Source organism: Jatropha curcas, chromosome 8 (genome assembly GCF_041381405.1).
Source record: "Jatropha curcas cultivar XTBG-Jc1 chromosome 8, XTBG_Jcur_1.0, whole genome shotgun sequence".
NCBI lineage: Eukaryota > Viridiplantae > Streptophyta > Magnoliopsida > Malpighiales > Euphorbiaceae > Jatropha > Jatropha curcas.
In genome coordinates, this window is record NC_143158.1 from 26,620,110 (window position 1) to 26,645,849 (window position 25,740).

The window sequence follows — 25,740 nt, forward strand, 5'->3', positions numbered from 1 at the left end:
ATGGTGAGAAAACAGGGGAGGAAGTGACTAAATGAAGTAAATATTGAGTTTATGTTGAAACAGGGCTTGCTGAAAATTTTACCAGTAACTTCATCTTGATTTTGACCCCATTTAATGATGGAATTAGGGTGTCATAGAAGAGTTATTTGTTCCTTTATGTGTTAGCTTTACATGGGTTTTTGAATCATCCAAATCGGAGTTGTATATTGAGAGATATGACCAAAAGAGTACAGACTGTGCAGGCTGGAAAATGCGAAGCGCGTGCGCGAATCGCATGACGAGCTCGCGTTGCCTTCTCACGCTCGCGACTTTCAAATGTGCGCTCGCGACTTTCACCTGAAACTCTCTGACTCTTATTTGACACATCTCGCGCTCGCGACTTTCAAGTGCGCGCTCGCGACTTGTGCTCGCAAACTCTCTGACTCTCATTTGGCACTTCTCGCGATCGCGACTTTGAAGTACGCGCTCGCGTACTTGGCCCTTGGCCTGTAAGCGCTCGCGATCTTCATTGCGCGCTCGCGAATTTGGCCTGGGAACTCACTGTCTCTCATTTGGCACTTCTCGCGCTCGCGACTTTCAAGTACGCGCTCGCGACTTGTGCCCGATAACTCACTGTCTCTCATTTTGCACTCTACGCGCTCGTGACTTTCAAGTGTGCGCTCGCGACTTTCACCTGGAAACTCACTGACCTTCAGGTGTGCATTACGCGCTCGCGACTTTGCAAGGCGCGCTCGCGACTTGTGTTTTCATGCACTTTTGGACTTCATTTTCAATGCAATTGTATTCCTTTGCTTCACTTATATGCCTCCAATCATTTTAACATCAAAATACAACATTAGAACATGTATCAAAACAACATTCAAGCATGCAAATGATGTGAAATCAAATAAACATTATGAATTATGAAGTTATGAACTATTAATATGATGTTGTGTTATATTATTTACAATACCAACATTATGCTCCATTGAGGTTAGGTAGAAACCATGTAGATAAGGCTATGTCGCAACATAGGATAGCAGATCTGCACCTCATACAGTTTGATACTCCGGCTACAGGCCGTTGAGTGGATATGATTATATATGGGCCATAGCAGCCAAGCATACAGTATTCATCCAGTTTCATACAGTTTTTCTTATCACTTCGGTTTCACTACAACCTTATGGAGCCATACAGATATCTTGACATAACATTTCATGAATTATACAGTATTATAAACAGAACAAAAGATAATCAAGGTATCATGAAAGTATCATGATGTGTGTGCTTATATGTGCCATATGTGTTTACATGGTTCTTTCTATACATGTATGTGTTTAATTGTTTTTTTATCTGTTGAGATATCCACTGAGCTTTATTTGCTCAGCGAGTTACCTGTTTAACTCGCAGGTTTTGAGATTGGACCGTATAGAGTCAGCTTACAACTGCTGCAGTTCATCTGTAGAAGACTCAGTCTTCAGGGTAGCTACTCATTTGGATGTGTATCTTTTGTCTATCCTTTTCATGGCATGTACAGGGCACACAGTTGGGCCCATGTCATTTTGACACTAGTATCATGTTTTGTAAATATAAATTACATTATTTTTGTAAACAACATCAGCATGATATTATATTCAATATACATTATGATATCAGCATGACAAGACATAAAGTCAACCAGTTTGTAACGTCTCGACTCGGTTTATTCGGGTTTACGGGTGGACCGGGAAGGGATGTTACAAAATGTCTTATATTCTAAATAAAATAATCTCCTGAACTGAATTATATTTTAAAATTGATGGAGTAATAATTAACAACAAGATTCTTTTGGCGTTAATTGTACCATCGGTGTCTGAATTTTTTAATTTTTACTATTTTGGTGTTGAGGGAAAAATTTTTCTATCAAATTTCTAAAATTCAAAAAATTTTCAATAATGTATTTTTTGCAAAGTGGCACATTGGACTTGACATTTGGATCAAAATGGGATTCATCTTTCATCCATTAGCATGTAATATGGGATTCATCTTTCATCCATTAGCATGTAATATGTTATTTAGCTAAAAATCAGCCAATCACATGCATTTTACATGTCATTTACTCCTAAAAAGGAACTCTTGCCCTCATGTGAACTACTTAACATATTTACCTTCTCTTTCCAAATAAAATATAGCCTAAGATTAATTTTCTTCCCAAACAAATCTATCTATCTATATATATATATATTTCAAAAAAACTTACATGACATTCTCTTCTTTAAGCATTTTTATTTTTCTTTTCCTATATCTAATCTAATGTATACATATATAAAAAATTTTAAATAAATTAATACTTTAAAATTTTTGAATTATTAATCAGTTCTAATGATTGTCTTTCGCAGTGATTTTCTTCACATTTTTTTGTTATTTTTCAATTCTCTAAGTTTTGATTGTGTTTAGTAAATTTTTTAAATCACTTACTTTATTTATTTCTTCATATATATGTGTGTGTGTTATTATATATATGATAATAGTGTAGGAAAATTAACTGATCCGGTACATGAATTTAGAACACAAACTATTAATATGCTGAAGCAATTTGCATCCTTGATTTGTGATTTAAACTGGAATTCGTGATTTCTTTTTTGCAATTATCTACAATGAAGATACTCTAATACGAAATTAAAATTTATTGTAAAGAGACTAGTTCTTCCTCTTCGTTTTCTTATTCACAATGCGACTTTCAATGGGACTAGACAATAACAGGGTTAAGGAATGAGAGAGATCCTAGCTTATTTATATAGAATACTATAGATCTTCTCGTCACAAATCCTTATACTACACTTTAATCGCCTTACCACACTGGCCCACTAGAGGTGTATAAAACAAGTACACATGTGATCACATAAATGCAATAGGGCTCCACACACATTCTTAAACTGTATTTATTCAATCAGTTTTCATAAGCTAAAATAAGCCACAATTAATAGTAGTCCACATTAAAATTTCTAATAAATAGCAACTTCAATCTAGACAAATCATTACTTATTCTTTTTCGACTAAGGTAATGTTAAAATCAAAATAAAATAAAACTGAAAGAAAGAAGTAAACAAGTACTTATTGTTCTGCTACCAATTTGAGTTTATTACATGGCTCGGAGGAAGCTGCAAATGTAAAAGCAATAAGTCACCAATGCAGTTTAATATAGGAAAATAAATAAATAAATATTATAAAACTAAAATGACAAGAAATGATGTTAATTAACAATTATGATTATTTGGTATAGAAGGAGACTATGAAGCAGATGAAGACTTTACAGATCCAATAAATAGGGAAGAAGAAGTAGGAATAGAAGGAGTATGAGGTGGCATAGGGAGCTGAACAGAAGACGAAGACCCAGGTGTATTAGAAGGAGGATGAGGTAGAGGAGGGATAACCCCTCTTCGTCCATGTGTGCTATGTCTTCGGCCATGACCTGCATGAGGTCTACTACCAGGCGGGTCAGAATCAACTCCTCGGCCTCTTGCCATTTGTACTATAAGCTTCCAACAATATTATATGAATGTAATATGTACAAAATATATTCTCATTATACTTTTAAGAACATTATAAATATTGATTAATTGGTTATGAATTAATGTCAATATAAGTCTCATTTTTATTATGCTTCCGATGATATAGAGTACATTGCATGTATCTATTTATTATGTATAATTTAATGCGATTAAGTATTTATGTTTCTTCATCTTCTTCTTTTTCTTCTTCTAAAGTACATAGGACAATATGTTCTTCTTCATCCTCTTCATTTGATGAACTTATGCACTATAAGTCATGTTTTCATCATCTAGTCTGTCGGTACATCTTCAATTGGTTGTATCGGTTGCATGTTGGATTTAATTTTCTATTGTGGGCTTAATATGTAAAATTAAATATGTACAGCAGTCTAATTGTAAAGTCAATTTCAAATGTGGTCTTGATTGTGAATAATTGACTATTGAGGTATCAACTAATTATAGATATTAAGTGTAGAGACCATTATATAATTCCTATTTCGTTAAAGGACCGAAATAGGAATTGTACTAACCCTACAGGTATATAAAGGTCGTGGTCCCCAGAGGAGTTGAATACGATTCAGTTTTACGTTCCTTTCGTATTGCTTCCGCTAAATCGATTCTTCAATTCTCTGGAAGGCTGCAAACCTAATTCTATACATCAAGATCGACGAACAACGATGTCAGGTACGCAACCTTTTCTTATTCAATCTATTTTGTTGAATCTAGCGGTTTGCACGATCTAGGTTATTATTGAATTATTTGAGATTAATTCTTAACAAGTGGTATCAGAGCCTTGTGCATAATTGCTAGATTTTAGATTGATTTTCGTATGTTTTTTTTTATTTTTTATTTATTTGTTTACCCTACTGTTTATAGATTGAGGGTTTTGTCTAATAAAAAAAAAAAAATTTGTTCTCACTGTTCTTCGGATTCCCCAAGAACAGGTAAGAGGTTTTGAACTAACGCCATTGACGATTAATTGTTCGTTTGATTTTTTTTTTTTTTTTTTGCTGGCCAGATTTTGTTAAAAAAAAAAAAAAAAAAAAAAAAAAGGAGTCAAGTCGGCGGCGGACCTCTCTAATCGTTTTTTGGTTTTTAGGTTAGGGCTGGAAAATTTCAGATTAGTCCCTGGAAAATTTCGGTTTAGGCCCTTAAGTTTCTGTAATTTCGGATTAGGCCCCTAAGTTTCTGTAACTTCAGATTAGGCCCCTTAATTTTCTGTAACTTCAGATTAGGCCCTTAAATTTCTGTTTTCTTTCGTTTAGACCCCAAATTTTATTTATTCAAATTTATTTAGTCCAATTTTATAACTTAGTCTCTAATTTAGTGACTTAAAGACTAGATTATAATTTTTTTTTTTTGGACTAAATAATTTTAGATTATTAAATATTTAGACAATCAATTCATTGCAATTGTTTTGTTTTAATTACAATTAAATGATTTAATTTGTCGACTTGAGATTAAATTTTGGAGTGATTAAGTCCCTATTGTGTTTGATATTTGTTAAAATAAATTGATTTGATCAATAAGTCACCAAAGTGACCTCTATTGCTTGAATTGATTTATTTTAGAATATTAGACAGGTGTATTAGAATTCGTTGCGGATAGTTAATCGGCCCAAAGGAAGGTTGCTATCTGGCTGAGTTTTGAATACATGTTTGGCAATAAATATGTGATAATTATTTGATTATTTTCCATGACAATGATATATCGGCCCAAAGGAAGATTTATTATTTGTCAGGACTATGTTATCAATATTTGATTGCTGCATTGAGATACTAATTACAAGTTAATGTTTTACATCCAAAGATGAGAATGTTAATGTTGTGTCTGTATCTTATTTCCATTTTTTGATCTCTACTTATGTGAATTGTTTCATTTGTGGATTGTGAGCTTATACTTGTCTATTTGTTTATTTTCTCTAATGTCAGCTAACATGTCATTTAATCCTGATTGTGTCCCTAAACTTGAGGGATCAAATTTTGAGTCTTGGAAATCAGATATTATGATCTTTCTGGGTTGTATGGATTTGGATCTTGCATTCAGGATGGACGAACCTGCTCCTCTTACTGATACGAGCAGTGATGTTCAAAGGGTTCAGTATGAGAAGTGGGAGCGTTCTAATCGCTTAGGTCTAATGATCATGCAGAAAGGAGTCCCAGAACATGTTCGAGACTCTGTCTCAGCTGAAAAGAACAATGCTCAAAACTATCTTGCCGAGCTGGAGAGGGCTTATGTCAAGAATGACAAAGCCGAAGTGGGAACACTTTTAGGAAAATTAACCTCCATGAAGTTTGCTGGCAATGGTGGTGTTCGGGAGCATATTCTTAGCATGTCTCAGATTGCAAAGAGACTGAAGGCGCTGGGTATGGCTTTACCAGATGACCTTTTAGTCCATTTGGTTATGAATTCTCTTCCTTCTCAGTATGGACAAATTAGGACTTCCTATAATTGTCAGCCGAATAAATGGACTCTTAACGAGCTCATTTCTCATTGTGTTGATGAGGAGGAAAAGATGAATTCTAACAAAAGAGAGAGTGCACATTTTGTTTCTTCAGCTGGGAAGGGTAAGAACAAGAAAAGAAAGAGGCCTTCTGCAAAGCCTGTTGAAAAGGCTATTGAGAAACCTGCTGCTGCTACTGCTGTAGATCCAGTACAAAAGAAGCCTTATGTGCCAAAATGCTTCTTTTGTGGAAAGACGGATCACTTGAGAAAGGACTGTCCTAAATTTGCTATTTGGCTTGCAAAGAAGGGTAAGTACCTTGTTTTAGTCTGTTGTGAAGTTAATTTAACTTCAGCTCCTAAAAACACTTATTGGATGGATTCTGGTGCTACCGCTCATATAAGTGTTTCATTGCAGGGCTGCCTCAACTACAGAAAGCCAACTGACGGTGAAAGATACGTCTATGTGGGAAATGGCGATCTGGTTGAAGTAGAGGCAATTGGACATTTTAGATTATGTTTAAGTACTGGCTATTTTTTGGATCTTATAGATACTTTTGTTATTCCCTCTTTTAGAAGGAATTTGATTTCTGTTTCCTTTTTGGACAAATCTGGTTTTCATTGTTCTTTTGGAGACAGTATATTCACTTTATCTATGAATTCAAAAGTTTTGGGTACTGGTTGCTTGAATGAATGTGATAATCTATATATGTTAGACATTGATACTAGTTATCATGAATCCCTGCATGTTACTACAAGAGGTACCAAAAGAAAGTTGAATATTGATAACTCAGCTGTACTTTGGCATAGACGTTTGGGTCATGTATCCAAATCAAGAATTGAGCGTCTTGTTTCTGATGGTATCTTAGATACACTTGATTACACAGGTTTGGATTCTTGTATTGAGTGTATTAAAGGAAAACAGACTAAACAAAAGAGACTAGGTGTCATTCGGTCATCCAATGTTTTAGAACTGATTCATACAGATATTTGCGGTCCATTCCATATTGCAGCTAGAAATGGCCAAAGATATTTTATATCATTCATTGATGACTATTCTCGTTATGGTTACTTATATCTCATTCATGAAAAATCTGAGTCTTTGGACGTGTTCAAATCTTATAAAGCCGAAGTTGAAAATCAACTAGGAAAGAAGATTAAATCTGTTCGATCTGACCGTGGTGGTGAATATTATGGTAAATATGACGGTTCAGGCGAACAACGTCCAGGACCTTTTGCGCTTTTCCTACAGGAATGTGGAATTGTCCCTCAATATACAATGCCTGGTACACCCAGCATGAATGGTGTATCTGAGAGACGTAATAGGACTCTTATGGATATGGTAAGGAGTATGATTAGTCATTCTACTTTACCAGAGTCTCTGTGGGGTGAAGCGTTAAAGACAGCAGCTTATCTTCTCAATAGGATTCCATCTAAAGCAGTTGCTAAAACACCTTATGAACTTTGGACTGGACGTAAGCCTAGTCTAAAGCATCTTCATGTTTGGGGATGTCCAGCTGAAGCAAGGCCTTACAAGCCGAATGAAACAAAACTGGACTCCAAAACTATCAGCAGCTACTTTGTTGGATATTCTGAGCGGTCTAGGGGTTACAAGTTTTATAATCCTACTTCCAGAACTTTTTTTGAAACGAGAATTGCAACATTTTTTGAGGATGTTGATTTTGGAGGGAGAAATAAAGAAAGAAACATTGTCTTTGAAGAGGAACCAAGTAAGGATGATTCGGTTCTCATTCCTTTTGTTGTTTCTGATAGCGTACAGACTCCAGTTGCTCCTGTAACTATTCAAGATCCAATTCAAGACAATGCTATTCTTCCTCAAGAACAAATTCAACAACCTCAAGAATTAGAGCCTGTTCAAATGCCTTTGAGGAGATCTACTAGGGAGAGAAGAAGTGCTATTCCAGATGATTATATAGTGTTTCTTCAGGAACATGAGGATACTGTAGACATGATAGATGATGATCCAGTTAGTTTCTATCATGCCATGCAGAGTTCTGACTCTCATAAGTGGATTGAGGCAATGAACGAAGAGTATAAGTCTATGCAAGACAATCAAGTTTGGGATCTTGTTCAATTACCTGAAGGAAAGAAACCCATTGGTTGCAAATGGAAATTTAAAACCAAAAGGGATTCTCAAGGTAATGTGGAAAGATATAAAGCACGTCTTGTAGCAAAAGGCTTTACTCAAAAGGAAGGGATTGACTATAAAGAAACCTTCTCTCCAGTTTCTTCGAAGGATTCTTTTAGGACAATCATGGCCTTAGTTGCAAATCTTGATCTTGAGCTTCATCAAATGGATGTTAAGACTGCGTTTCTCAATGGCGACATTGATGAAACAATATATATGGTGCAACCAGAAAATTTTGTAATTGGAGATCCAAAACATCTGGTATGCAAATTAAAGAAATCCATTTATGGACTCAAGCAAGCTTCTCGTCAATGGTACTTTAAGTTCAACCAAGTAATTGTCTCGTTTGGCTTTGAGGCAAATGCTGTTGAAAATTGTGTGTACCATAAGTTCAGTGGGAGTAGGTTTATCTTTTTGGTCTTATATGTGGATGACATACTTCTTGCTACTAATTGTAAAGTCTTGCTGCATGAAACCAAAGTTTTTCTTTCAAAGCATTTTGAGATGAAAGATTTAGGTGAAGCTTCTTTTGTTTTAGGGATTCAGATACATCGAGACCGTTCTCGAGGTATTCTTGGATTATCACAAAAGAGCTATATTGATAAAGTGCTCAAGAGATTTGGTATGCAGAATTCTAGACCATTGGATACCCCTATTGCAAAAGGTGATAAATTTAGTAATCAACAATGTCCAAAGAGTGAACTTGAAATTCAGGAAATGCAAAAGGTTCCTTATGCGTCAGCTGTAGGAAGTCTTATGTATGTTCAAGTTTGTACTCGTCCAGACATTTCTTTTATAGTTGGCATGTTAGGTAGATATCTCAGCAATCCAGGAATGGATCATTGGAAAGCAGCCAAAAGAGTCATGAGATATCTTCAGAGGACTAAGAGACATATGCTCACATATAGGAGATCAGATCAGCTTGAGATCATTGGGTATACTGATTCTGATTTCGCTGGATGCCAAGACAGTAGAAAATCCACATCTGGCTACGTTTTTCTATTGGCTGGTGGTGCTATTTCTTGGAAGAGTGTGAAACAAACTCTAGTAGCAACCTCCACCATGGAAGCTGAATTTGTAGCATCTTATGAGGCATCCAATCAAGCTATTTGGCTGAGAAACCTTGTCACTGGGCTGCGTGTAGTAGGTGGAATAGAAAGACCACTGAAGTTGTATTGTGACAGCAGGTCAGCCGTTTTATTCTCCAACAACAACAGGAGCTCTTCTCGATCAAAACACATTGAGATTAAGTTCTTGGCTGTGAAGGAGAGGGTACAGAGTGGACAGATATCCTTAGAGCATATTGGAACAAACTCTATGATTGCGGATCCGCTTACAAAGGCAGTGATACTGAAAGTTTTCCATGAGCACACCGCTCATATGGGTATCGTTTTGTTTGAGACTGTCTAGTTTTAGTGGGAGTTTGCTCTTTATGTATACATTATGTTTTTGAATGCTCTATTTTGTTTTGGATATGTTTTATTATGAAATTTTGTTGAGTACTCATTTTGGTTGATGGTTACACTCTGTATTATTATTATTGTTTTGCTTGATCTCACTTTTGTTGGTGACCAGTTGGAAACAGACATGATGATCACATTGCATGTAGTTTTCATGCTACACTTCTATAATGAATCTATGTCATTTAGGGATATTGGTAATGTAGTTGATGATGAACTTAGTCATGAGATCTATGGCGAATGTTTCTTCAGCTCTTTATCAATATAACTAATGGACGAGATTGTTTTTGGATACCTTGTATGACTGCGTTTGTTGAGCTCATTTTGGTGTATGTATTTTATTTAACATATGTTCGCCCAAGTGGGAGATTGTTGGATTTAATTTTCTATTGTGGGCTTAATATGTAAAATTAAATATGTACAGCAGTCTAATTGTAAAGTCAATTTCAAATGTGGTCTTGATTGTGAATAATTGACTATTGAGGTATCAACTAATTATAGATATTAAGTGTAGAGACCATTATATAATTCCTATTTCGTTAAAGGACCGAAATAGGAATTGTACTAACCCTACAGGTATATAAAGGTCGTGGTCCCCAGAGGAGTTGAATACGATTCAGTTTTACGTTCCTTTCGTATTGCTTCCGCTAAATCGATTCTTCAATTCTCTGGAAGGCTGCAAACCTAATTCTATACATCAAGATCGACGAACAACGATGTCAGGTACGCAACCTTTTCTTATTCAATCTATTTTGTTGAATCTAGTGGTTTGCACGATCTAGGTTATTATTGAATTATTTGAGATTAATTCTTAACATTGCATACATACCTCAACTTCTTGAAATAGCTTAGAGATTGAGACCGATGCAGATTGCTTGGTTTCAACTTTAATACAACTGCTTTAGCCTTGATTTTGCATACTGATAGGTGTTATTTTATAGTATTTTTAATATAATTTTTATTAGAATTTTTAGTATTTTTAATTACTTTAATTAGTTTTGTTTATGTTTTTGTTTAAAGTTTCTTTGAATCACATTTTACTTGATCTTGGGGAATTTTATTACATTTTTATAGAAACCAACCAAAATACGAAAAAGAGTGTTCCTAAGCAGAGTCTAGCACGCGTAAGCAGTGCCAGATAGCACTCTGGTGCTGAATGTCGGACTTCATATTAGGTCAAAAACGATAACTCTAGCCCGTGCTGCTTGCATGGACTCGCATGAGATGCTTTTCTGATGTGACAATCAAGTTTAAATCATATTTAGATGCTGTGAGAGTTCTAATTGGGAAGAGATACAAAACCTAAACAGTTTCCTATCTCCAAAAGATTTCTTACTCAATAGAGATTCACTTTCTTAAATGAACACGAAGATATTCTAGAAAATCTATATAAAGAGAGAGACTAGCCATAATCGGGGGTCGAATCCATTCATTGTATATTCCATCTCTTATTCTATTATTTTCTACATAATTTTCTCTCTCTTTAAGACTTCAAGTACTCAAGTTGGTGTTAAGATTCAAGGAAACCACTCAAGCCCATTGTTGACTAATTTTTATTTCTAAACTCTCTGTTTGTTTATTATTCTTTATGAGATTATTTATAAGTTTAATTGTGTTTTATTGAATTACTATGTTGAATTAAACTCTCATACTAGAGATTTAATGTAACTTAAAGAATAATATTAGATTTGTTTTTCTCTGTTCATGATATAATTTATTATTGAACTTAATGTGAAACAACCCGAAAAATTTTTTTCATTTAAAAATTTCAAATAATAGGCCTACTACAGGCTTCGGGAGCCTTAAGCCCACCCAGGTCCTAGTGCCGATCTGGCCGCGGAAATAGGTCGTGACATAATGCTTCCAGGCAGAGTTTCTCCACTGAATTGATTTATTTCATTAATCACTATCGGGAAAAGGGTTTTTGATATGGAAAAGGCAATAAATTACATGAGAATAATAACTTGAAGCGGAAGCTATATGGTTTGACTCATGGGGGTTTTTATAAGTTAACAACCTCAGGTTATGAATTCTTAAACAAACTATAAAACTTAACGATTTAATTCATGTTTGATTGCACTATTGAAAGATAGGTAATTAGACCGGGTTAAAATAGCTAATAATACATCAGGAGAGCTTGTTAGTGATTTTAGAATTGTTTTCCCTACTTGAACAATTAATATTGATTATCAAACTAATAGAATAAATCGGATAGAATTAAGTGAAATCAAAATCCCTAGTACCTTTTAATCCTTGATTTCTTTTCAACAATTACCTGCTTGAGTTATTTTAATCACTTTATTTTATTTCTTTTATTTTTAGAATTATTCTTCTTATTGTCGTTTAAATAATAGTAGGTTAACACAATTTTGGTACTTGGTATACAATCCTTGTGGGATGATACTCTACTCATTCTTTATTACTTGTCGCGATTTCATACACTTGCGAAAAAGCCTGTCACATACCGGCAACCAATCCAGTCATCTCATTTCGTTGATGGATATGGAACATAGTACTTGCGCAGCTTGCATAGCCAACATAAAAAGTTCATGTAACACCCCATTTTTCTGTGTCTGAATGTAATATCCTTAATTTTGTAGTTCTTTCTATTTTAGCTTTTTCGATGAATTCGGTTATCCGAATAAAAGGAAAACTTAAAATAATGGGAAACACTATAGATTGAGGATATTAATATTAATTAAATGAAACATTAATTGATCTTTACAAATCCATGTGAAAGCTTAAAGGAAATCAAAAATGAGTTGAAAGATGAATGACTTCTCGGTAAAGCACGATTTTACCTGAAAAGCCTGAAAAACGGTAATTTCCGTACGATTTTTACCAAGTGGAGTTTAGAATATTAAATACACTTGGTTTATACCTAATAGGACTAAAGTAAAGTGATTAAAAAGATTAGAGTGCCAAAGGATGAAGGGAAAACAAAATGGAGGATTATAGTGCAATTTGCAATTAAAGGACATGGAAGGAATTTTTAATAAAGTTTATTATATAATTTTTATGAAGAAGTGAAGAGAAGCACGACACTTACCACCCATTTTGCAGTTCAGGTCGTTCAAGAAGAGAGGAGGAGGGTTTTGAGTCAAAACCAAGCAAAAAGAAGGTGAAAATCAAAGAATTTTCAAGTAATTCTTAAGAAAAGGTTAGTTATTTTCACTTCCTCCTTCATTTCTATGGATTACTTTTTGAATTCCATGAACTTTGAAGTGAGGTGCTTGTTTGTGTAATCTGATTTGGTGAAGATGAAGTGATGAGAAGTGATTTTAAGGTGATTTAAGATGATTGAAAGTAGTTATGCATGAATTCAAAGTCTAAGTTGCATAAGTCACCAAGATGGATGATTTTGAGTTTGTTCTTGATATGCCATGAACTAGGAATTCTGATATTCTTATATTATGATGTTATGTAAGTAATAGAAGAGTTGGATTGCATGAATTTGTGCTGGAAGTGAGGTGAGAATGCTTAAACATATATAAATTATTGTTGGACATGTTACAGTTGGGCTGCCTGAAATTCAGCTTCTGTAATTGACCTATTTGACTAAGCAAATGAACTCCAAAATTTATGAAATTTGATATGGAGATAGGCTGAGATGTTGGGTAGGTCGTGTTAAAATTTAAAGGCCGTTGGATAAAAGGAAATGGAGTTATAAGTAAATCAATGCAGGCTGCTCAGCATGAGAAAAACTGAACTTCAGATTCTATAATTATGTCATTTAAAAATGCAAATGAGCTTTAAAAATTATGAAATTTTCCAGAACAGTACCCTAAGATGTTTGGAACATGCTGTCAAAATTTCAGGGCAATTGAATATGGGGAATTCAAGATATAGTCAACGCAATGCCAGCTACTCAAATGCTGAAATTCTGCATTTCATAAACCTTGAACGAATTTAGCATGCTATTCACTTCTATTGTTTTCGTTGTTAGTATTTTGTGTCTAGGATGTGGTTAAGTGTTGGATATGAAGTGTTTCATGCTTAAACTCAGATCATATAACACTTGGACAAGTATAGTGAAAATGAAAGAAAAAGCATGAGACTACATTCTAATGCTTAATTTACATTCTTATAGAAGTGCATGTGTGTACATTGTGTAGTATGATCTTAATGTGAGTATTAATATCATGCTACAGCTGCTGAGAGAAAGGGAGTTGAGGAGAGGGTGATTACTAGAGGAAAAGGGCTAGGGGAGCCATCTAGTTCAGGTTAGTGTATATTATTCCTTTCCTACTTTTATTTAAACAAAATGAAATTGATTTTGCAAAATATTTTCAATGGATTTGCTTTATGAATTATAATTATATTCATAAGTTTTTAAAGAGGAAAAAGATTATTTTGAAAGCATACGACCGAATGATATTTGTAAATGAATTTTATGATTCTTATACTGTGAAAGAGGAGGACGTTGGCCAATTAATATCTGTAGTATGAGGGGTGGCCGTGATTGAATGTTTTTAGCAGTGGTTGTGAAATGACATGTTGTCCATTGTGATTTTGATATTAGTACATAAATGGAATTGTTTAAAAGTCTTACAGCTGATATAGATATGGTTATTACCCCGAATATCATTTCATTTGTTGAAGTTGATATTACGATCGATTGAACATGGATATCATCACTAGATGATATATGATTGATATGAAATTCTCCCTCCATGTTGAGGTTGTAGATTGCTCCCTCTTCTGTTGAAATCATAGCACAGATTGAGGTTGTAGATAGCAGGTCTAGATGTGCACATTAGACACTGATGGCCCTCAGAATTGACTCTATAAAAGCTGTAAAGACTATATTATGAATTGATGATTTAAATGGTATTGATTTATTTTGTTTCTTATTTTCTTTACCATGGTGGATTTATGAATTGTCATTCCTTATTATTTTTATTAGTACACCACTAAGCCATATGCTTAGCGATAGTTGCTTTTGTACTATCGCAGGTAAAGGAAAGGAAAAAGAACCAAGAGAGGATCATTTTTATTTGATGTAGATAGTATGCTACTGATGTAGCTATTGTATATTTGACTTCTTTTGGAATATGTATGATGTATTAAACATTAACAGATCATTTATGTATATTTGAGCAGATTCATGTAAATTATGATTGTATGAATTTGAAAATTTATAGTCTATTAAAGTAATTAATTTCTATTATGTATCTAAGATTTGAACAGGACTCCAATATGTAATTAAATCATCCATGGACTTATGGGTTATGGAACCATTTTATTTTATGTTTTTTTTTATAATATGTTTAAGAAATTATATTGAGATTAATATCTACCAAAAGAAGTTATATATATTTAATAACTAAATTATTTTGCTACAAGATATAAAAATGAAGGAATTAAAAGGATTAAGTCCCTTGTAGTATACTTAGTAAGCATTTATAAGAATTAAGTGCTTATTAATTATATTACGGGCGACATGCCATGTCTTACAGTAGGGTAAGGTGTGACATGTTTATTTTGGTATCAGAGCAGTTTTAATTGCATATTGGATCATATTTTTACTGCATATAAATGTGTGAAATGTAATCTGCTCAAATATGACATGCCTGTTAATTGTTGGATATCTACATCATACAATATTCTAATACGATGCATGGTTTTCTGTGATAATATACAGAGAGCGTGTTATTTTTGATCGATAGTATGGAGGGTGTTAGTCGGGGAGATAATTTTAATCCGCTTGAGGAGCAGTCTGAAGCGAGACAGGAAGAGCGTGGTAATGCTCCCGAGCATGCTGATGTCCCTGTTGCACCAGCTGCTGACCCTATAGCCCAGCAGATGGCTGCGTTATTGAGACAAATGGCGGGTAACTTACAGCAACAGCAGCAGCCAGTTAGACAGTATGATAAGTTGGTTAAGTATGGGGCCACAGAGTTTTCCGGCACCACTGACCCGATGGTAGCTGAGCAGTGGCTAGAGAGGATTGATAGGGTTTTCCTAAAACTCCAGTGTGATGATGCTCAGAAGTACGATTATGCAGTCTCTTTACTTCAGGAAGATGCATATGAGTGGTGGAAGACAGTTCCTAGGAGCAGAGTGCAACCACCAGTTCTGACTTGGACAGACTTCCTGAGGGAGTTTAAGAAAAAGTATGTTCCATCTAGCTATGTGGATGCCAGAATAGAGGAGTTTCTGCAGCTCAAACAGGATCATAGGACTGTAGTTGAGTATGAGAGGGAGTTTACTCGGTTGAGTTATTATGCTGGGAGGATGTTAGTTACAGGTAGGGACAGGTGCAAGAGATTTGAACAGGGATTGAAGCCCAGTATTAAGAGCCATGTGATCGGCTTTGAACATGAGAATTTTTCTGCATTGGTATCACAAGCTCTGAATCAAGAGAAGGTTGATCAAGAAAAGGCTACAGAGGAGAAGAGTGTCAGGAGGACTTTCCCAGTGGCTAGTAGCTCTAATAATAAAAAGAGGAGATTCTTCAGTCCATTTCCTCCTAGATCTAGCAGTGTGAGGCCACAGAGCCAGAGACAGTTCAGACCACCATTGCCACCTCCACGAGCTCCTCCAGTTACTCGTAGTTGTGTTCATTGTGGTAGATATCATGGCGGAGTGTGTAAGTTGACCACAGGAGCATGTTTTAACTGTGGCGAGGTTGGACACTTTGTGAGGGATTGCCCTAAACCGAGAACTACTACGGCATATACAGCCACAGGGGGATCGATTCAAAGACCAGCTGCTAGTTATGGATCTTCTCAGTCTTCAGGCAGAGGTAGAGGCAGCGGTAGAGGTAGCATGTCGGGTAGTCAGGGGACAGTGAATCAACCAGAGCCTATTGGTGTGCCAGCTAGAGTTTATGCTATGAGGCAGAGGCAGGATGCTGATGCAGCTGATGTGGTGACTGGTATATTTCCTTTATTTAATCATGATGTTTATGTGTTATTTGATCCTGGATCATCTCACTCTTATATTAGTGCTGGGATTTCTTGCTATGCATCTGTTCCTTGTTTGCGATTGGGGTATGATGTGCTTGTATCGAGTCCATTAGGACAGGAGGTTATTGTTAACAAATTATATCCTGATTGCCCACTCATAATCCAAGATCATGTATTCCCTTCTGATTTAGTTGAGATGCCTTTCGGAGATTTTGATGTTATTTTGGGCATGGATTGGTTAAAAAAATATCAAGCAGTGGTTGATTGTGACCTTAAGAAGATACTATTTAAACTGCCAGAATATATTGATGTGGTGATACAGGGTGAGAGACAGATACTTCCTTCATCTGTGATAACTGCAGCTTTAGCTCAGAAATTGATCCGTCATGGGTGTGAGGCATACCTAGCTCACATTGTGGACACAAGGGTAGGTACTCCTAGTCTTAAGGACATTCCTACAGTGTGTGACTTTCCAGATGTTTTTCCAGAAGAATTACCAGGATTGCCGCCAGAAAGGGAAGTTGAATTCGAGATTGAGGTTATGACAGGGACTCAACCGATCTCCATTACTCCTTACAGGATGGCTCCTGCTGAATTAAAAGAATTGAAAGCACAATTACAGGAATTGCTTGATAAGGGGTTTATTCGTCCTAGTGTGTCACCATGGGGAGCTCCAGTGCTATTTGTAAAGAAAAAAGATGGCGGTTTACGGTTGTGCATCGATTACCGTCAGTTGAATAAGGTCACAGTCAAGAATAAGTATCCTTTGCCAAGGATTGATGACCTCTTTGATCAGCTTCAAGGTGCTTCTGTATTCTCTAAGATAGATTTGAGATCGGGGTATTATCAACTCAGGGTTAAAGAGCAGAGTATTCCTAAGACGGCATTCAGGACTCGCTATGGCCATTATGAGTTTCTAGTTATGCCATTCGGATTAACTAATGCTCCAGCAGCATTCATGGCTTTGATGAACACGATCTTCAGACCTTACCTTGACCACTTTGTTGTGGTTTTTATTGATGACATTCTGGTATATTCCAAAGATATAGAAGAGCATGATAAGCACCTAAGAATCATTTTTCAAACTCTTCGAGAAAAACAACTTTATGCTAAGTTTTCTAAATGTGAATTCTGGTTAGCACAAGTTGCTTTTCTTGGTCATATTGTATCTGCAGAGGGTATTGCAGTGGATCCTGGTAAGATTGAGGCTATTTCCAGTTGGAAGCCACCAAAGAATGTTTCCGAGATTCGTAGTTTCTTGGGTTTGGCTGGCTATTATCGCAAGTTTGTTAAGGGATTTTCTATCATTGCTTTGCCCTTAACTCAACTATTGCGGAAGAACGTTAGGTTTGAATGGACAGATAAATGTCAGGAGAGCTTTGATAAGCTGAAGAAGTGCTTGACTGAAGTGCCAGTTTTGACTTTACCTATTCCAGGTAAAGAGTTTACTGTTTATAGTGATGCTTCTCATAATGGCTTAGGTTGTGTGTTGATGCAGGATAGAAATGTTATTGCTTACGCATCACGCCAACTTAAACCACATGAGAGGAATTATCCTACACATGATTTGGAACTTGCAGTCATTGTATTTGCATTGAAGATATGGAGACATTATCTTTATGGTGAGAAATGCTATATCTTCACAGATCACAAAAGTTTAAAGTATCTGGGTACTCAAAGGGAGTTGAATTTGCGACAGAGACGATGGCTTGAGTTGATAAAAGATTATGACTGTATTATCGATTATCAGCCAGGGAAAGCTAATGTGGTAGCAGATGCATTGAGCCGTAAGATTATTGCTAACCTCAGGACGACAGCGTTATCTCTAGTCCATGATCTACGGTCTATTAATGCTAAGTTTGAGAAGATTTCTGACAATTGGGTGTTAGCTAATCTTCAGGTGAAGCCTTTATTGATTGATCAGATTAGAACAGCAATATTGACGGATGATGACTATCAAAAGATTCTTTCAGAGGCACAAGATGGTAAACGACCAGATTTTTCTGTCAGTAGAGATGGGTTATTACTATTTCGGGACCGGTTATATGTTCCGTCAGATTTAGATTTGAGACATCTCATCTTGAAGGAAGCACATGATTCTCCATTTTCTATGCATCCGGGCGGGACCAAGATGTATAGGGATTTGAAGAGGAACTATTGGTGGACTGGTATGAAGAAAGATATTGCTGAATTTGTAGCTAAATGCCTAACGTGTCAACAAGTCAAGGCAGAACATCAAGTACCAGCAGGATTACATCATCCACTTCAGATTCCAGAATGGAAATGGGAAAGAGTGACTATGGATTTTCTAATGGGACTTCCACTTACCCAGAAGAAACATGATGCAGTTTGGGTTATTGTAGATAGATTGACGAAGAGTGCTCATTTCCTACCTGTAAGATCAGACTATAGTTTAGAGAAGTTGGCAGAAATGTATATTGGTGAAATAGTTAGACTACATGGAGTGCCAGTATCCATTGTTTCTGATAGAGATCCAAGATTCACATCTAGATTTTGGGCTAGTTTACAGAAAGCCCTGGGCACTAGATTGAATTTTAGTACTGCATTCCATCCTCAGACAGATGGTCAATCTGAGAGGATTATTCAAATATTGGAGGATATGCTTCGAGCTTGTGTTCTTGAGTTTGAAGGTAGTTGGGATAACTATTTGCCTTTGATAGAATTTGCTTATAATAACAGTTACCAGACCAGTATCGGAATGCCTCCATATGAAGCTTTATATGGTAGAAAATGTAGGACACCTCTATGTTGGGATGAAGTTGGTGAAAGGCAATTACTAGGTCCTGAAATTATTCAACAAACAGAAGAAAAGATCAAAGTAATTAAAGAAAGATTGAAGGCGGCGACAGATCGACAAAAGTCATATGTGGATCTAAAGAGAAGAGATATAGAGTATAAGGTGGGTGATAAAGTATTCCTTAAGGTTTCCCCTTGGAAGCGTGTTATGAGATTTGGTAGAAAGGGAAAATTAAGTCCTCGTTTCATAGGACCTTATGAAATACTTGAGAGGATTGGTCCATTGGCATATAGGTTAGCCTTACCACCAGACCTCGATAAGATTCATAATGTTTTCCATGTTTCTATGCTTCGGCGATATAGATCGGACCCTTCACATATATTGCCTTTAGAATCAATTGAAGTTAATCGAGACGTCACATATGATGAAGAACCAGTGGCTATCCTAGCTAAGGAAATTAAGCAACTTCGGAATAAACAGATTCCCCTAGTTAAGGTGTTATGGCGAAGCCACTCCAGAGAAGAGGCTACTTGGGAACGTGAAGAAGATATGAGAAGACAACATCCACAATTATTCAGAGATCTTAACAGGTAAAATTTCGAGACGAAATTTCTTTAAGGAGGGAAGAGTTGTAATATCCTTAATTTTGTAGTTCTTTCTATTTTAGCTTTTTCGATGAATTCGGTTATCCGAATAAAAGGAAAACTTAAAATAATGGGAAACACTATAGATTGAGGATATTAATATTAATTAAATGAAACATTAATTGATCTTTACAAATCCATGTGAAAGCTTAAAGGAAATCAAAAATGAGTTGAAAGATGAATGACTTCTCGGTAAAGCACGATTTTACCTGAAAAGCCTGAAAAACGGTAATTTCCGTACGATTTTTACCAAGTGGAGTTTAGAATATTAAATACACTTGGTTTATACCTAATAGGACTAAAGTAAAGTGATTAAAAAGATTAGAGTGCCAAAGGATGAAGGGAAAACAAAATGGAGGATTATAGTGCAATTTGCAATTAAAGGACATGGAAGGAATTTTTAATAAAGTTTATTATATAATTTTTATGAAGAAGTGAAGAGAAGCACGACACTTACCACCCATTTTGCAGTTCAGGTCGTTCAAGAAGAGAGGAGGAGGGTTTTGAGTCAAAACCAAGCAAAAAGAAGGTGAAAATCAAAGAATTTTCAAGTAATTCTTAAGAAAAGGTTAGTTATTTTCACTTCCTCCTTCATTTCTATGGATTACTTTTTGAATTCCATGAACTTTGAAGTGAGGTGCTTGTTTGTGTAATCTGATTTGGTGAAGATGAAGTGATGAGAAGTGATTTTAAGGTGATTTAAGATGATTGAAAGTAGTTATGCATGAATTCAAAGTCTAAGTTGCATAAGTCACCAAGATGGATGATTTTGAGTTTGTTCTTGATATGCCATGAACTAGGAATTCTGATATTCTTATATTATGATGTTATGTAAGTAATAGAAGAGTTGGATTGCATGAATTTGTGCTGGAAGTGAGGTGAGAATGCTTAAACATATATAAATTATTGTTGGACATGTTACAGTTGGGCTGCCTGAAATTCAGCTTCTGTAATTGACCTATTTGACTAAGCAAATGAACTCCAAAATTTATGAAATTTGATATGGAGATAGGCTGAGATGTTGGGTAGGTCGTGTTAAAATTTAAAGGCCGTTGGATAAAAGGAAATGGAGTTATAAGTAAATCAATGCAGGCTGCTCAGCATGAGAAAAACTGAACTTCAGATTCTATAATTATGTCATTTAAAAATGCAAATGAGCTTTAAAAATTATGAAATTTTCCAGAACAGTACCCTAAGATGTTTGGAACATGCTGTCAAAATTTCAGGGCAATTGAATATGGGGAATTCAAGATATAGTCAACGCAATGCCAGCTACTCAAATGCTGAAATTCTGCATTTCATAAACCTTGAACGAATTTAGCATGCTATTCACTTCTATTGTTTTCGTTGTTAGTATTTTGTGTCTAGGATGTGGTTAAGTGTTGGATATGAAGTGTTTCATGCTTAAACTCAGATCATATAACACTTGGACAAGTATAGTGAAAATGAAAGAAAAAGCATGAGACTACATTCTAATGCTTAATTTACATTCTTATAGAAGTGCATGTGTGTACATTGTGTAGTATGATCTTAATGTGAGTATTAATATCATGCTACAGCTGCTGAGAGAAAGGGAGTTGAGGAGAGGGTGATTACTAGAGGAAAAGGGCTAGGGGAGCCATCTAGTTCAGGTTAGTGTATATTATTCCTTTCCTACTTTTATTTAAACAAAATGAAATTGATTTTGCAAAATATTTTCAATGGATTTGCTTTATGAATTATAATTATATTCATAAGTTTTTAAAGAGGAAAAAGATTATTTTGAAAGCATACGACCGAATGATATTTGTAAATGAATTTTATGATTCTTATACTGTGAAAGAGGAGGACGTTGGCCAATTAATATCTGTAGTATGAGGGGTGGCCGTGATTGAATGTTTTTAGCAGTGGTTGTGAAATGACATGTTGTCCATTGTGATTTTGATATTAGTACATAAATGGAATTGTTTAAAAGTCTTACAGCTGATATAGATATGGTTATTACCCCGAATATCATTTCATTTGTTGAAGTTGATATTACGATCGATTGAACATGGATATCATCACTAGATGATATATGATTGATATGAAATTCTCCCTCCATGTTGAGGTTGTAGATTGCTCCCTCTTCTGTTGAAATCATAGCACAGATTGAGGTTGTAGATAGCAGGTCTAGATGTGCACATTAGACACTGATGGCCCTCAGAATTGACTCTATAAAAGCTGTAAAGACTATATTATGAATTGATGATTTAAATGGTATTGATTTATTTTGTTTCTTATTTTCTTTACCATGGTGGATTTATGAATTGTCATTCCTTATTATTTTTATTAGTACACCACTAAGCCATATGCTTAGCGATAGTTGCTTTTGTACTATCGCAGGTAAAGGAAAGGAAAAAGAACCAAGAGAGGATCATTTTTATTTGATGTAGATAGTATGCTACTGATGTAGCTATTGTATATTTGACTTCTTTTGGAATATGTATGATGTATTAAACATTAACAGATCATTTATGTATATTTGAGCAGATTCATGTAAATTATGATTGTATGAATTTGAAAATTTATAGTCTATTAAAGTAATTAATTTCTATTATGTATCTAAGATTTGAACAGGACTCCAATATGTAATTAAATCATCCATGGACTTATGGGTTATGGAACCATTTTATTTTATGTTTTTTTTTATAATATGTTTAAGAAATTATATTGAGATTAATATCTACCAAAAGAAGTTATATATATTTAATAACTAAATTATTTTGCTACAAGATATAAAAATGAAGGAATTAAAAGGATTAAGTCCCTTGTAGTATACTTAGTAAGCATTTATAAGAATTAAGTGCTTATTAATTATATTACGGGCGACATGCCATGTCTTACAGTAGGGTAAGGTGTGACACTGAAATAGTAAGTTTATCGGTCTGTGAATAGTGTCATCGGTCCGAGAATAAGTATTATTTTTGTCCGGAAAAAAATTACTATCTATGTGTCATATTTTATTTACTATTTTTGGAGTATACATACATGATTTGTATGGGTAGAAAGTAAGTAAGGAATATTTTTGGAGAATTTAGATAAGTAGTGAATAGTGAACTATGGTGTCATATTAAGTTAGGAAATTTGAGGAATTATTTTTAAGAATTAAATTTGAGAATTTTGGGGAGATAAATAATATTTTGAAGGAATTTAATTGGGGAAAATTTTTAGCCATTAGATGAGCTTACTTTTGACTTAATCTTAGCCATCCAATTGTGGGAAAAGACTAAATTACCCTTTAGTTGCTTTATAAGTCAACTTCTCAATTATTAAGCAACACTTTTTCTTTTCTTCTTCTTCTCCATGTTAACGCCAACTCCCTTTTTTTCTTCTTTTTGTTTTTCTTCACTTCCTACTCACTAAATCCACCAAATCTTTTCCACCTAACTTAATTTAAGTTATAAATCCTAGAGAATTAAGGTTGAGAAGTGGTTTTTGGTGACTAATTTCAAGAAATTTGGAGATTCTCTACTTGAGCCAAAGGTTGGGGAAACCTTCTACCAAGGTGTAAGGCAAAGCTAAGGCTTGGGAAACTTTAATCCAAGCTTATTTTTAAGGTTAGTGTTCATAAACACACTTACCTGACTCTAATTTTTGATTTTGTACATTTATGCTATCATGTGTATATTTTGGGATTTTGTATGAAATGATTGATTTGTTGAACTTTGGTTGCAATAACATGCTCTTGGGTGATGTTTGATGAGTATTTAGTATGTGGTAGAACCTCTACCTTGTATCTTTGTTGTTCATGTTCTTTTCATGGTTAAAGAAAGCTGAATTTGGGAAAAACGTGTTATTGGGTGAGATTAAGGACCATTTTTCGATCCTTTCTATTTCCATTTGTGTCTGACTTTTTCATAGCAGATATAGGTCTACTTCTTAGCTTTCCAACCCATCCTCTTGTTTCCAATTTAGAGATATATAGCTCAACTTATGATTGAAACACCCAAACTCACTCTATTATGTCGGGCCACATGTATCACTGAATTGAGTGCCCATTTTGACCACTATAATGACAAGATTAGGTTCTGAGTTCTTCATGAAAGTTGTTTCCCTATGTCTTGAGACTTCTCTGGTTCTAGATTGTTTTAATTTGAGTGTTTGGTTAGGTAGGAATTCAATAAACATTGGACATGGTTCTGCTGAATCAGGTCTGGTCTGTTGGTCTGTATTCCTAGCTTTTGTTTGCTATCTTACAGATTGAACTGGGCTATGGTCCCTTCATGACATTTGTAGAATTTTGTCTTAGCTCTCTAATGAATCTGATTTAATTCAATTTGGAGATTTATAACTCAAGTTATGTCTTAAAAACCCAGCAAAGGTCAAGTTTATTTTAATGCTGGAAATTTCCTATGCCTTGAATCATAGGTTTATTTGGATAAATGTATGTATGAATCATGTGTGATGAGGTTCTCTTGATTATGTGTATATTTTAGGATTATTTTGATGAAAATAAGACATAAGTTTGAAAAGTGTTGTTATGGATATGTTTACATGGATACCTTGGTGTATAAGAGTGATGTTGGCATACTTGATTGAAGGAAGAAATTCCTCCCTTTAAGAGGTCGAACCACCCTAAGGTGGTAAGGCTTACTTGATTTCTTTTTATGATAAGCTATATATATGACATAAGTATGATTATTTTGATAACTTTCATATGTTTAGAGTTTATGAAAAAAAAGGGTACTTAAAGTGTATGTGCTTTGAATGTCGAATAAGGAAAGTATGATTTTATATGATAGGAATCACTTATGATAAATCTCATTATGATTTTAATAAAGTTTTAAAAGAAAATGAATTTATGAGAAATTTCCTATGTTAAGTAATTATGCTTACGTATGAAGTTTTCTTGAATTACTTAAGTTATAAAGTAAGCTTACATTATGATTTCTAGAAGACTAAAGAATAAGACAGGTTTTTTGAGAAGTATTATGAATTAAGAATTAAAACAAGGATTTTGGGCTCTAATATACTTGGTGTGAATTTGATGCGTGATTTGATTTTATTATGTAAGATGAGCATGCTCGGCATTTGATGCCATTATGATAAGAGCTATGATCATATGTTAGGCACGTGGGTGTCTTATGTTAGGGCGGATGCACTCTATATGTTATGAATAAGATGGCGACTTAAGGCCATTATGAAAAGGTTGGCGACCTAAGGCCATTATGAATAAGTTATGAAAACCTATCTGCTTCTGTTTCTTCTAAGTGTACGCGAGCCCTTGGAAAATATTTTTAAGGCACTTAAATGAATGAGATTATATTATTTCAGTAAACCTTAGTTTGGAATTAAATAATTATGTTATCAAATGAATTTTCAAAGCATGATATTTCGGTACATGATTTTAAAATAAATAGTATGTGTAATGGTATAATAAATGTCCAAGTAATGAATTTATGATTTGGAAGAATTAAATTATTTATGTTATTAATTATAAGTTTATTTGATATTTCTTTTGCTATAAATGTAAATGTATGTTCTTTTGATGAAAATTTATATTTTAAGTGTGTTGTCAGTGCAACATTGGTAAGTTTGTCATTTATGAGCACCATTGAGTTTTATACTCAGCGCGTTAATTTTTATCACGCGCAGGTTGAAGTCCGTGGTTGCTACTTAAAGATCAGAAAAGTAGCTTCAGAATAGAAAAGACTATTTTACTAGTGGTAGAATTAGTTTGATGTACTTAAGAATCATGACATGTATAATTATTACATTTTCGGAGATTATGTTATTTGAATTATAACTTAAGCATGTAATAATAAATTAGTTTGGTGTATATATTTGGAGATAAGCATGAGATTTTATTTAATGTTTGGATATAAAATATGTTTAAGATAGTTGGT

General features: G+C 34.7%; 2 protein-coding genes across 3 annotated transcripts; both read left to right on the plus strand.

Moving 5' to 3' along the window:
• The first annotated feature begins 12,542 nt into the window (after positions 1-12,542).
• On the plus strand, positions 12,543-22,448 carry LOC149494423 (uncharacterized). 2 transcript variants are annotated; one of them, XM_089724614.1, is made up of 5 exons: positions 12,576-12,720; positions 13,712-13,783; positions 15,205-16,440; positions 21,433-21,504; positions 22,238-22,448. In XM_089724614.1, the coding sequence occupies exons 3-5, from the start codon at positions 15,231-15,233 to the stop codon at positions 22,285-22,287; spliced, it is 1,332 nt and encodes a 443-aa protein (XP_089580740.1). In that variant the 5' UTR covers positions 12,576-12,720; positions 13,712-13,783; positions 15,205-15,230; the 3' UTR covers positions 22,288-22,448. The 2 variants fall into 2 exon arrangements, with proteins under 2 accessions (XP_089580741.1, XP_089580740.1); XM_089724615.1 differs by lacking the exon at positions 21,433-21,504 and having other exon boundaries at positions 12,543-12,720.
• LOC149494424 (uncharacterized) lies at positions 16,449-19,823 on the plus strand. Its single transcript, XM_089724925.1, has 3 exons — positions 16,449-17,098; positions 17,327-18,220; positions 18,995-19,823. The coding sequence occupies exons 1-3, from the start codon at positions 16,668-16,670 to the stop codon at positions 19,821-19,823; spliced, it is 2,154 nt and encodes a 717-aa protein (XP_089581051.1). The 5' UTR covers positions 16,449-16,667.
• Positions 22,449-25,740: the final 3,292 nt, after the last annotated feature.

Coding starts and splice junctions, on each gene's coding strand:
- LOC149494423 (XM_089724614.1), top strand. CDS start 15,231: ATGGAGGGTGTTAGTCGGGGAGATAATTTTAATCCGCTTGAGGAGCAG. Junction 16,441..21,432: donor TGCAGCTGATGTGGTGACTG/GTATATTTCCTT, acceptor ATCATGCTACAG/CTGCTGAGAGAAAGGGAGTT. Junction 21,505..22,237: donor AGGGGAGCCATCTAGTTCAG/GTTAGTGTATAT, acceptor GTACTATCGCAG/GTAAAGGAAAGGAAAAAGAA.
- LOC149494424 (XM_089724925.1), top strand. CDS start 16,668: ATGCCTTTCGGAGATTTTGATGTTATTTTGGGCATGGATTGGTTAAAA. Junction 17,099..17,326: donor AAAGCACAATTACAGGAATT/GCTTGATAAGGG, acceptor TTATCAACTCAG/GGTTAAAGAGCAGAGTATTC. Junction 18,221..18,994: donor GACTGTATTATCGATTATCA/GCCAGGGAAAGC, acceptor ATTTTGGGCTAG/TTTACAGAAAGCCCTGGGCA.